Here is a 12,753-nt window from a genome sequence, read left to right as displayed (position 1 = left end):
AAGTATTTTTAATGAAATTATATAGAGTTTGCTTTTCAGACAGTGGTTGCATTGTTATTAGCTTGCAGAATGGTATTAACATACCTTTATTATTCCCTGGGCACTCCACCTATTTGTGTGAATTTCTGTCTATATTGCAATATTCTCTTTATTGTGCTGATCAGAACTGAATCCACAGTATCTCCAAGTGATTCCTTCATATGGCTTGCCAGTATTTTCTTCTGTTCTCTAGATTGCCTTTCATTTCATTTTGTTTATTGCTGTTGTGCTGTGAAGAAGCTTTTTTTGTTTATTTGTTGCCATCTGGACTGTTTATTTTTTCTATTTTTTCTGGTGGTTGGTGTCACATTCAGAAAATCCTGTCCAAAACAAACCTCCAAAACTTTTTCTCTAGGTTGTCCCGAGGAGTTTTGAGTTTTAGCGCTTACAATCAATGCAGGTTGAGTTAAATTTTATCAGTGGTGTCCAGTATTGTTGTTTTACATGTGATTATTGATTTTTAGCAGCACCATTCATTGAAGAAACTGTCTTTGCTTTCTTCTGTGACTTTCAGCTTTGTTAGAGATTACTTGAAAGTATGTGCCCGGTTTTATTTCTGTTTTCTGTTCTGTTCTGTTGATATATGTGTCTATGTTTCTCCAGCAACACACTGTTTGCTTGCTTTCTCTGTCTCTCTTTGTTTCTAAATATATTTTTATTGATTTCAGAGAGGAAGGAAGAGGGAGAGAGAGATAGAAACATCCATGATGAGAGTGAAGCATGTATCAGCTGCCTCCTGCAAGTCCCCCACTGGGGGCCGAGCCCACAACCTGGGCATGTGCCCTAACCGGAATTGCTTTGTCCACTGAGCCAAACCAGACAGGGCGCTTGCTTTCTCTTTGTAATAAATTGAAGTCAGAAAGTGTGATACCATCACGTTTGTTTTCGTTCAAGATTTCCTTTGCTGTTCAGTTTTTTAATTCCATACATTTCAAGATTCTATTTTCATTTTTTTGTAAAATAACATAGGAATTATCCTCAGGATTGCATTTATTCTGTACTATGGATTGCATTGTGTACTATGGATATTTTCAACATATTTCTTTTTTAAAATTTCTGTATTGTTTAAAGTATTACCTATTGCATTACATATGCCTCCTTTTTTCCCACATTGTCCACAAATAAGGGAGATCATGTGATATTTATCTTTCTCCAACTGGCTTATTTCACTTAGCGTAATGCTTCCCATGTCCATCCATGCTGTTGCAAATGGTAAGAGTTTTTTCTTTTTTACAGCAGCATAGTACTCCATTGTGTAGCTGTACCAGCTTTTTTTTTTTTAATGTATTTTATTAATTTTTTCACAGAGAGGAAGGGAGAGAGATAGAGTTAGAAACATGGATGAGAGAAAAACATTGATCAGCTGCCTCCTGCACATCCACCACCAGGGATGTGCCCGCAACCCAGGTACATGCCCTTGACCGGAATCGAACCCGGGACCTCTCAGTCCGCAGGCTGACGCTCTATCCACTGAGCCAAACCGGTTTCAGCTGTACCAGTTTTTTAATGCACTCATCGGCTGATGGGCACTTAGGCTGTTTCCAAATCTTAGCTATTGTAAATTGTGCTGCTATGAACATAGGGGTGCATATACCCTTTCTGACCAGTATTTCTGGTTTCTTGGGATATAGTCCTAGAAGTAGGATTACTGGATCACATGGGAGTTCCATTTTTAACTTTTTGAGGAAACTTCATACTGTCATCCAAGTGGCTGCACTTGTCTGCATTCCCAGCAGCAATGCATGAGGGTTCCTTTTTCTCACCATCCTCACCAGCAGTTGTTGTTTGTTGATTTGTTGATAGTAGCCATTCTGACAGGTGTGAGATGACACCGCATTGTTGTTTTGATTTGCATCTCTCGGATGATTAGTGACTTTGAGCATGTTTTTATATTTCTCTCAGCCTTCTGTATGTCCTCTTTCAAAAAGTGTCTATTTAGGTCCTTTGCCCATTTTTTGATTGGATTGTTTATCTTCCTTTTGTTAAGTTGTATGAGTTCTGTGTAAATTTTGGAGTTGAAATCCTTATCTGAAATGTAATTGTCAAATATGTTCTCCCATGCAGTGGGCTTTCTTGTTGTTTTGTTGATGGTTTCTTTTGCTGTGCAGAAGCTTTTTATTTTGATGTAGTGCCATTTGTTTATTTTTTCCTTACTTTACATTGCCCTCGGAGCTGTATCAATAAAGATATTGCTAGGACATATGTCTGTTATTTTGCTGCCTGTGGATACTTCTAAAATTTTTATGGTTTCCTATCTTAGGTTTAAGTCCTTTATCCATTTTGAGTTTATTTTTGTGTATGGTATAAGTTGGTAATCTAGGTTCATTTTTGTTGCATGTATCTGTCCTATTTCCCAACACCATTTATTGAAGAGACTGTCTTGACTCCATTGTATGCTGTTCCCTCCTTTGTCACATATTGAGCAAAATGGCTTGGGTCGATTTCTGGGTTCTCTGTTTTGTTGCTGTGTTCTATATGTCTGTTGTTGTACCAGTACCAGCTTTGTTCTTCTTTCTCAAGATTGCTTCGACTATGTTTTTTTAATTCCTTATGAATTTTTGGAGAGTTTATTATAGGTTTCTGAAATATGCTGTTGGTATCTTAATGGGGATTGCATGGAATATATAGATTGCTTTGGGTAGTATGGACATTCTAAGATGTTGATTTTAACAATACATTAACACGGTATATTTTTCCATTTGTTTATGTCTTCTATCTCTTTTTTCAATTTCCTGTAGTTTTCGGAGTACAGGTCTATTACCTCCGTAGTTAAGTTTCTTCCTATGTATCTTAATATTTTTGTTGCAATGGTAGATATGATTGTTTGTTTGTCTTTCTGTGAGTTGATTATTGGTGTATAAAAAAGCCATAGATTTCTGGGTGTTAATTTTGTATCCTGCTACGTTGCTGCATGCATTTATTATATTTAGTAGTTTTTCACGAAGACTTGAGTGTTTTCCATGTACAATATTATATCATCTGCTAATAATGACAGTTTTACTTCTTCTTTTCCAATTTGGATGCCTTTCATTTCTTCTTCTTGTCTGATTGCTATGGCTAGCACTCCAGTATATCAAACAGGGGTGTTTAAGGTGGGCATTCCTGTCTTGTTCCTGTTCTTAGAGAAAATGATATTAGCTTTTGTTTGTTGAGTATGATGTTAGCTGTAGGTTTGTAATATATATAAGGCTTTTATTATGTTGAGGTAGACCCCTGTACCCTCACTTTGCTGAGAGTTTTTATTATCAAGAAAGGGTGTTGAATTTTTGTCAAATGCTTTTTCTGGGTCAATTAGTATGATTATGTGATTTTTCTCTTTCTGTTTGTTCATATGATATATCATATTTATTGATTTGCAGATATTGTATCTCATGCATTCATCCCCAGAATAAATCCCAATTGGTCATGCTGTATGATCTTTCTAATGTAATGCTGGATTCTATTTGCCAGAATTATGTTGAGGATTTTAGCATCTATGGGGGTCACTGTGACTACATTGGGAGATCTGCTGTGTAGGAGATACCCCTATGGAGCAGAACTGGCTTCAGTGGGGCTTTGGTGCTCAGTGAGTCTTCCCCTTGACTGTGGCGCTTATAGACTTGAAGTGTTGTAAGCTGGTATGGTATGAACCTGACCACTAGGTACACTGGCTCTTAAGTCTCCAAGGAGGTGTAAAGTCAGCCTCTACCTGGAGCCACTGAGCAGGATCTACAGAGAGATCTGCAGATTCTCCTCTTTGTATCGGGTTTGGAGGTGCCCCCAAGAAGCTCAGCTGTGAAGCAAGGAAGGCTAGTGCTGGTGCCACATCTTGGCCCTTTATTGATAGGCTTGGAACTCCCTGACCTAACTACAACTTGTTTGACAGGTTTTACTTGAGCAAGGACAGGCCATTCATATACCAAAGCTGCTGCACACAGCTTGGGTGAGGTTGTAAATTGGATAGGGTGAGGTCTCAGAGAATCACCAGGGCGGAGCAAACAGAAATGGTTGTCAGACAGACCTGAGACCTAGGATATCCCAGCATAGGTATAATGATCTCTGCGAGCACCTCAGTCTGGAAGAAAGCCGCCCTGAATTCCTGCCACTGCTGCCAGTCAGTCCAGTTTCTCCTCATCGGTGTTTTGATCCGACCCACGCCCCCAGGCTGGCCTGGCCCTGGAGGTCAGAAGAAGCCGGAGCTTGTAAGTTCAGTTTGTGCTGCTGGCATTGTAAGAGGAGCAGCTGGGTCTCCTGCAGCGTCTGTGTCATGCAGGCCCCGTCCGCACTGGTTTTTATAGCCTGTATTTCTTACTGCCAGTAGGGACATTTTTCCCCCACCTCTGGGACCCTCTGCTGTGTGTCTTGTGTTTTACTGGGACCCCTTGCTCCTCCAGGTGACCTCTGCAGAGACGACCTCCCTCCCAATTAAAAAAGTGGCCCACATCGGTACAGGACCAGCACCTTCCGAGCCTCTTTACCTCCTACCACTTATCTCGTCCTAAGGCTTCCATTCAGCCATCTTTCCAGCGGTTCTGGCTGATGGTTCTGTATTTTAGTTGTAATTTTGATGTGGTTGTGGGAGGCAGCGAGTATAGGCCTTTGCTACACCGCCATCTTGGATCTCCTTTCTGAAACTTTTCTGAACTCAATTTTTATTCTTCTTTTATCTTCATCTAAATAGTGGGAATATTTTTTGCAGTGATTTTTTTTTCCTTAGAGAGCGAGAGAGAAAGGGAGACTCAGAGAGAGGAGAGGCTGAGAGAGAGAGAGAAACATCGATTGGTTGCCTCCCACATGTGCCCCCACTAAGAGGGGTGATTGAACCTGAAACTCACCTACCTGCATCTTATTGGGAATCGAACTCATGGCTTTCCAGTGTACACGCAGGCACTCTCAGCACTGAGCGACACTGGCATGGCTATTTATTTTTTCTTTAATTAATTAATTTTTTAAATATATTTTATTGATTTCAGAGAGGAAAAGAAGGAGACAGCGATAGAACATGAATAATGAGAGAGAGTCATTGATCAGGTGCTTCCTGCACACCCCCACTGGACATTGGGCTGGAAACCTGTGCATGTCCCCTGACAAGGAATGGAATTGTGACTGCCTATGTTATGGGTCGATGCAATGCTCAATCACTGAGCCGTATTGGGCAGCCTTTATTTATTGATTTTAGAGACAGGAAGGGAGACAGAGAAAGAGTAGGAAACATTGATCTGCTGTTCTACCCATCTAAGCATTTATTAACTGTCCCCTACATGTGCCCTGATGGGGGATCAAACCCACAACCGTGGTGCATCAGGACCACACACTCGACAAGAGAGCTACCTGGTCAGGGCTCTAAATTTGTTTATTAATTTCAGAAGCTCATATGGGATCTTGACACATTTCTCTCTGGAGGGTAATCTTGGCTCCTATCATCAACATCTATCACGAAGCTTTGTGGTTCATAGTGTCACGTGTAATGTTTATCTTTCACTTCTTTCTTCATTTCTTTGAGGCTTATTTTTGTTTGTGTGTTTATTTGCTTTATTCTAGCTCAAGGTTTGCCAATTTTTTTATTTTTTAGAAAAGTACCTGTTAGGTGTTCTTTTATTTTGTCTTATGTCCCTTTTATTGATGCTTGTTCAAATATTTATAGTTTTATTCCTTTCCCACCTTTTGTTTTACTTTCTTGTTTTGTTTCTAGATTCCTGAGATGGCAGGTTAGGTTTCTTGAGATCTTTTTTCATAATATAGTCATGTATCCATATAAAATTTCCTCTTAGATTTGCATTTTCTGAATTTTTTACATGATTTTTGATAAGTTGTCTTCTTATTTACTTTGTCTCTAGACTTTTTTTTAACTTTTTAAAAAATATATTTTATTGACTTTTACAGAGAGGAAGGGAGAGGGACAGAGAGTCAGAAACATTGACCAGTTGCCTCCTGCACACACCCCACCGAGGATGTGCCCGCAACCAAGGTACATGCCCTTGAGTGGAATCTATCTAACCTGGGACCCTGGAGTCCACAGGCTGACGTTCCATCCACTGAGCCAAACAGGTCAGGGCTGTGTCTACACTTTTTTGAGTTCTGTTTTGTGTTTGGCTACCTTGATATTCTTTTCTATTTATTTACTATTGATTTCATATATAGTGGAAAAGAGATGGAAAGTGTGAGAGACAGAGAGCAAGAGAGAGAAACATCAGTGTGAGGGAGAAACATCATTCGGCTGAATTCGGCACACAAGCTAACTGGAAATGGAACCCACATGCTGATATATACCTTGTTTGGGAATTGAATCCTTGACCCTTTGGTACACAGGACGATGCTCCAACCAAATGAGTCATACTGGTCAAGGCATTCTGTGGTTTTTAAACACAAAAATTTCCAGTATTTTTTTTTGAAAAACAGACCATTATGGTCGGTGATAGCAGATGCACAGTGGTTGCTGGAGGTAACTCTGACCCTTTTTTTTTTTACTTTCTGTGTCTTCAAATATTTTTGTTCATGCAGTCTTTTCTAATCATCCTTTCTGTACAGTTCTCCTTTATTTGTGTCTGTAATACTATTTGTCTTCTTGGTACTCTTATTCCCATTTCCTATGGGGTCCTTGTTCATGGATCGCTGTCTACTTACAGTGGGATAGGGAAGATGCTCATATCTCTGATCCTGCCATCTTGCTGATGTCACTCATACAGATCTTTTGCCTGTGATCTCATTTGTCCTTTGTTGTTCTACCACAGTGTTGACCATAAAACTTTTCTGTTTTATTATAGTTTCCCATTCCTCACCCAGTTATGCTACTTTGTGTTTATTGTTGATACTTTGCCAACTACTCAGTTTTATTTATTTTATTTTATTTTATTATTTTTTTAAAATATATTTTATTGATTTTTCACAGAGAGGAAGGGAGAGAGAGAAAGTCAGAAATGTCGATGAGAGAGAAACATCGATCAGCCGCCTCCCGCACACCTCCCACTGGGGATGTGCCCACAACCCAGGTACATGCCCTTGACCGGAATCGAACCTGGGACCTTTCAGTCTGCAGGCCGACGCTCTATCCACTGAGCCAAACTGGTCTCGGCAACTACTCAGTTTTAATAGTGATCATTTCTACTCAGATTCCCAGCCCACGGATAACCTTCACCTCTCTGGACATTGCACCTCTGCCTATTTCACAGGTCTTTCTTTAATGCATACCAATGTGGGTCCATGCCTGCAGCACCTTATAGTGCAAACCTGTTATTATATTGACGTTCAACATCATGTGCTCTAATACAATTAATTTTTATGGCTTTGAGCCGCTTTAAATTATTCTACACAGACTCACATGGCCAGCATGTAAGGTCCTAAAGGAAACCGTTTGTGCAAGAACAATGAGTAGAGCTTTCCTCTCTTCTTTGTGTCCCATTGTGTGCTTCTGTCCCTCCCTTGTTGAGATTATCATCATTGACTGTCTTTTGGGGCCATGTTATGTATAACAGCATCTTCCTCAGAGTCTAACTCACTCATCTTGAAAATCTTTCTATGGCATCAGGCCTAGTCATGACAGCTAAACATTTGTGGTGAAAATATTCTAATTTTATCAGGTCAACATGTACTTCACCTTCATTTTCTTTTGTTCAGGTTGCTGTTGTGGAACAAAGAAAGTGGAGGCACTGACTGAACAGAAGGTTACTGTAAGAGTGTCACAGGCAAGGAATCCCAAGGTAGCCTTGTCTTCCCAGAAGAGCCATCCTTGTGACAGTTGTGGGCTAGTCTTGGGAAACATTTTCCACTGGATGGAGGGACAGGGCACCCAACACGGACAGATACCTTTGAGGTGTGGATCGTGTGCAAAATGGTTTTATTTCAGTGTAAAATTTCACCAGCAGCATGTTAGAGAGAAGACTTTCATTAGGGGTGTGGAAAGGAATTCACTTGCAAACAGCTGCAATTTCAATGTGTCCCAGAATCGTTTCACATGTGAGGAGGTTGGGCAGGGTGCACTTACAAGGGTAGGACATCTCCACCTAAAGGCTACTCAGACTGGGGACAGTCCAAATGCTATTTCGACACATGGGATGACATTTCAAAGAAGCACTGCCATTCATTTTCATCAGAGAGTTCACACAAGAGAAAAGCCTTATAAATGCAGTGAATGTGGGAAATCTTTTACCTGCAGCACTGCCCTTTGTCATCATAAGAGAGTTCACACTGGAGAAAATCCCTATAAATGCAGTGAATGTGGAAAGTCTTTTACGAGTAGCACTGGTCTCCAATATCATCAGGGAGTTCACACAGGAGAAAAACCTTATCAATGCAGTGAATGTGGGAAAACTTTTACCCGTAACTCTAGCCTTCGTAGTCATCAGAGACTTCATATTGGAGAAAAGCCTTATAAATGCAATGAATGTGGAAAATGTTTTACCACCAGCAAGTACCTTCGTAGTCATCAGAGACTTCATATTGGAGAAAAGCCTTATAAATGCAATGAATGTGGAAAATGTTTTACCACCAGCAAGTACCTTCGTAGTCATCAGAGACTTCATACTGGAGAAAAGCCTTATAAATGCAATGAATGTGGAAAATGTTTTACCACCAGCAAGTACCTTCGTAGTCATCAGAGACTTCATATTGGAGAAAAGCCTTATAAATGCAATGCTTCATTATCATAAGAGAGTTCATACAGGGGAAAAGCCTTATAAATGCAGGGAATGTGGAAAGTCTTTTCCAAATAAAAGTGATCTCCAAAATCATCAGAGAATTCACACAGGAGAAAAGCCTTTTCAATGCAGTGAATGTGGGAAATCGTTTTCCTGGAACAGTGTTCTTCGTCGTCATCAGAGAGTGCACACTGGAGAGAGGCCTTATCACTGCAATGATTGTGGGAAATCTTTTATCACTAGCACTGCACTTCATTCTCATCAGAGAGTTCACACTGGAGAAAGGCCTTATGAGTGCAGTGAATGTGGAAAATGTTTTTCCAGCAGCACCGATCTTCGTATTCATCAGAGAGTTCATACAGGAGAGAAGCCTTATAAATGCAATGAATGTGGAAGATGTTTTGCCACCAGCAAGTGCCTTCGTACTCATCAGAGAGTTCATACAGGGGAGAAGCCTTATAAATGCAATGAATGTGGAAAATGTTTTACCAGTAACTTTATCCTTCGTAATCATCAGAGACTTCATACTGGAGAAAAGCCTTATAAATGCAGTGAATGTGGAAAATGTTTTACCACCAGCAAGTACCTTCGTAGTCATCAGAGACTTCATACTGGAGAAAGCCGTTATAAGTGCAATTAATGTGAGATACCTCTCAGCCAAATTTGTAAATTCCCTCTGCAAGAAAGAGTCCAACTGTGAAAAATTTCTTAGATGTGTAGTAAATATAGTTTCTTAGTTAGGACTTAATAATTTTATAAGAAAATATGTGAACTCTGAGTCTGAATTATGTCTCATACCTTTAATCACCTACATTAGGTAAAGTCCTCCAACTGTTTTTGTTGTTGTGTTTGTTAGTATTTCTATTGGATCAATATGTATCTATGTTTCACTTTCAAACATACAGAGACATGTTACCAGGTGTATGTCACTGCATATTTGTGTTGCTGAAGGTATTTCACCTGAACCATGTATAAGGCCCCTACAGATGCCATCAATCACCATCCTGATGTGCCCAGGGAAGCTAAATCTCTTGTCTAATTTGATGAAGAAAATTAGGAATACCTCAGCCCTTAGTTCTTCAGTGTTTCCCTGTCATAAGTTGCCAAATAGGACTGAATACCGTTGGCCGCAGTGAACATAATGTTCCAGAAGAACTGCCATATTCAGGGACACACGTTCCCTAGATGCTAATGATGAATTTCTTGAGTACCCAAGTCATCAATGGAGAACTGCCAGTCTGAGGTCTCTGTCTTTGGAAAATACTGAAGGCTTTTTCCTAAGCCGCCTTTAATGTTGGGTGTTGTATTGATTCTATGGGTTAGTTTACAAGGAGATCATGGCTCTCCAAGTATGATGAGGTGAAAAACTTTTATGAGGTCTCAAACATTTTTGCCCTTGAGGGAAGTCTATGGTGCAGAAATTACCTCAGCAGTTTTTGCTAAATTTACATTGCTGCACATAATTTCCCAGTAAACACTGGATTCTCTGATCCTCATGTGAAGCTGGATGCTTTCAGACACAGAGATCACTCCACAGAGCGGGTAGCTGTGACAACCTCAATTATGTCTGGGAGCAGTGTGAATTTTTTTCTTGTTTTCAAGGGATGCTAAGACATTTGAAGGGATTCTTTTCCCCAGGTGTTGCAGAGGGCCATGTGCCCTAATGCCTTCAATAGCATGCGTGATGGTCACTTGGAGGACCATTGCAGTGAGGGGGACCCATTCACTGCAGAATCACTGACCTAATTCTTGTTGGACCAGACTGCAGCCCATTAGATGCAGTGATCTTCATCTAAACCTTCACCGAGAAATTTTTTGAGGAAAAGAATATAAGAGCGTGGATATACAGATCTGAGGGACTCCAGGCTTGTTTATCTTCTGTGGAGCAGTCATTGTCATTGATTATCATCAAGAGGTTTTATGGCTTCCTGTATCCTCTCAGATATTCCCACTAGAGCCATTGGTGCTCTGGCAGCAAAACTAAGAGTAAAACAAAGGCTGTCTTTAGGCCAGAAATGTGGCTTTTGTGACCCAGTCAACATTCTAGTGGGTTTGGGTGAAAGTTCTTCATTGTTGGTTACATTTTCTGTCACTGAGATGATACTCTTCCCCACAGGGCAGAAGAATGTATATTGAATATAGTCTTGAAAAATTTGTTGTTGCAAAATAGGTGAACATACATTGGTTTTATCTTGAACCATTTTTGAAAAGCTATAATGAGTAAATTGCATGAGTTAAGTATAGTGTTTCATAAATCTTCACATGTGCATGAAACTGAAACCATCATTATACTCATAATACCGACCATATCTGTGACTGTAGTTACTTCATGACCTTGTTTAATCTGTCCCTGTTTTTCACACCTTTCCTAGTAACCATGGATTTACATTCCATTTTAATAGAGAACTTTGCTTTTTCTAATTATTTTTCTTCTTTAATTTTTATTTCATTGATTCTTGGAGATTTTTTAAAGATATATTAGTAACTCATTTTTTTAAAAATATATTTTATTGATTTTTTACAGAGAGGAAGGGAGAGAGATAGAGTTAGAAACATCGATGAGAGAGAAACATCGATCAGCTCCCTCCTGCACATCTCCTACTGGGGATGTGCCCACAACCCAGGTACATGCACTTGACTGGAATCGAACTTGGGACCTTTCAGTCAGCAGGCCGACGCTCTATGCACTGAGCCAAACTGGTTTCGGCTTTTTTTTTTTTTTTGATAGATATTCTTTTTGTTGTTTTTAATCCTCACCTGAGGATTTTTTTCCATTGATTTTTTCGGAGAGTGGAAGAGAGAGGGAAAGACAGAAACATTGATGTGAAGAAAACACATCGATTGGTTGCCTCCTGCATCAGCCGTTACCAGGCTGGGAAGGAGTCTTTAACCAAGGTATGTGTCTTTGACTAGAATTGAACCAGGGACCCTTTAGTATGCAGGTCTATGCTCTATTCAGAGCCAAACCAGCTAGGGATTTGGTAGATATTCTTATCTTTGAATATATCATGATCATGTTGTCCATTTTAATAAATCCTTGCTTATTTCTAATAAAGCTGATACAAACATTTCTGTATAATTCTTTCTATGGATATAAGTGTTATTAACTTTTGTCAGTTGGACATCCCCGGAGGGCTCCCGGACTGCGAGAGGGCACATGCTGGCCTGAGGGATCCCCTTGAGTGCATGAATTTTGTTTACCAGGCCTCTAGCTTAGACATGTGAACCTGAAATTCACGGTCAGGGAGGATGCCTGTGCCCTAGCTGGATCCGCAGTGTGGAGCATACAGGAGGCAGCTGATCAATGATTCTTTCTCACCATTGATTTTCTCTCTCCCTCTCTGTCTCTTTTTAACTGCAGCCTCTCCCTGCAGAGATATTCCCAGGCAGGCACTTCTCACTCCCCAATGCCCACAAGCACGTTTGGGTGCATTTTAGTAAGAAATGGGACCTATGAGTAGCCCCCGACTCTGCTGCAGGGGGGCAGGTTCTGTGGGCACTCAGGTCTAATTGTGGTGGGCCCAACCTGGGAATCTTCAACACACTCGCTACAGCTCCCTGAGTCTCAGTTGGCTGAATGTGACATGCAGATGATCAATGGTGCTTACTCTGGCCTTCCAAGATCACTGAAAGTAACAAGGTACTTGTTGTCAAGGTTGCAGGGTTAGATTTTTGTGGATTTTTTTTCTTTTTTTTAAATGAAAATATTTTTATTGATTTAGCAGAGGACACGAGAGGGAGAGGAACATCAACGATGATTCATTGATCAACTGCCTCCTTGACGCCCCCTAATGGGGATCAAGCTCACAACCCGGACATATGCCCTTGATCGGAATTGAACCCAGGACACTTCAGTCCCCACGCCTACACTCTATCCACTGAGCCAAACTTGTTTGGGCAGATTTTTTAAAAAATATATATTTTATTAATATTTTACAGAGAGGAAGGGAGAGGAATAGAGAGTTAGAAACATCGATCAGCTGCCTCTTGCACACCCCCTGCTGGGGGTGTGCCCGCAACCAAGGTACATGCCCTTGACTGGAATCGAACCTGGGACCCTTCAGTCCACAGGCCATTGCTCTATCCACTGAGCCAAACCGGT

General features: G+C 40.5%; 1 protein-coding gene across 1 annotated transcript in view; it reads left to right on the top strand.

The window, feature by feature from the left end:
- The window catches only part of LOC102757181 (zinc finger protein 256), a 35,880-nt gene extending 24,764 nt beyond the window's left edge, over positions 1-11,116 (top strand). The window contains 2 exon segments of the mRNA XM_015568341.1: positions 7,633-8,647; positions 8,649-11,116. Of these exon segments, the coding sequence (XP_015423827.1) occupies positions 7,633-8,647; positions 8,649-9,291 (1,658 nt within the window). The 3' untranslated portion in view covers positions 9,292-11,116.
- Positions 11,117-12,753: the final 1,637 nt, after the last annotated feature.

Source organism: Myotis davidii, unplaced genomic scaffold (assembly GCF_000327345.1).
Source record: "Myotis davidii unplaced genomic scaffold, ASM32734v1 scaffold3313, whole genome shotgun sequence".
Classification (NCBI taxonomy): domain Eukaryota; kingdom Metazoa; phylum Chordata; class Mammalia; order Chiroptera; family Vespertilionidae; genus Myotis; species Myotis davidii.
This window is presented reverse-complemented; position numbering and strand designations above follow the sequence as displayed.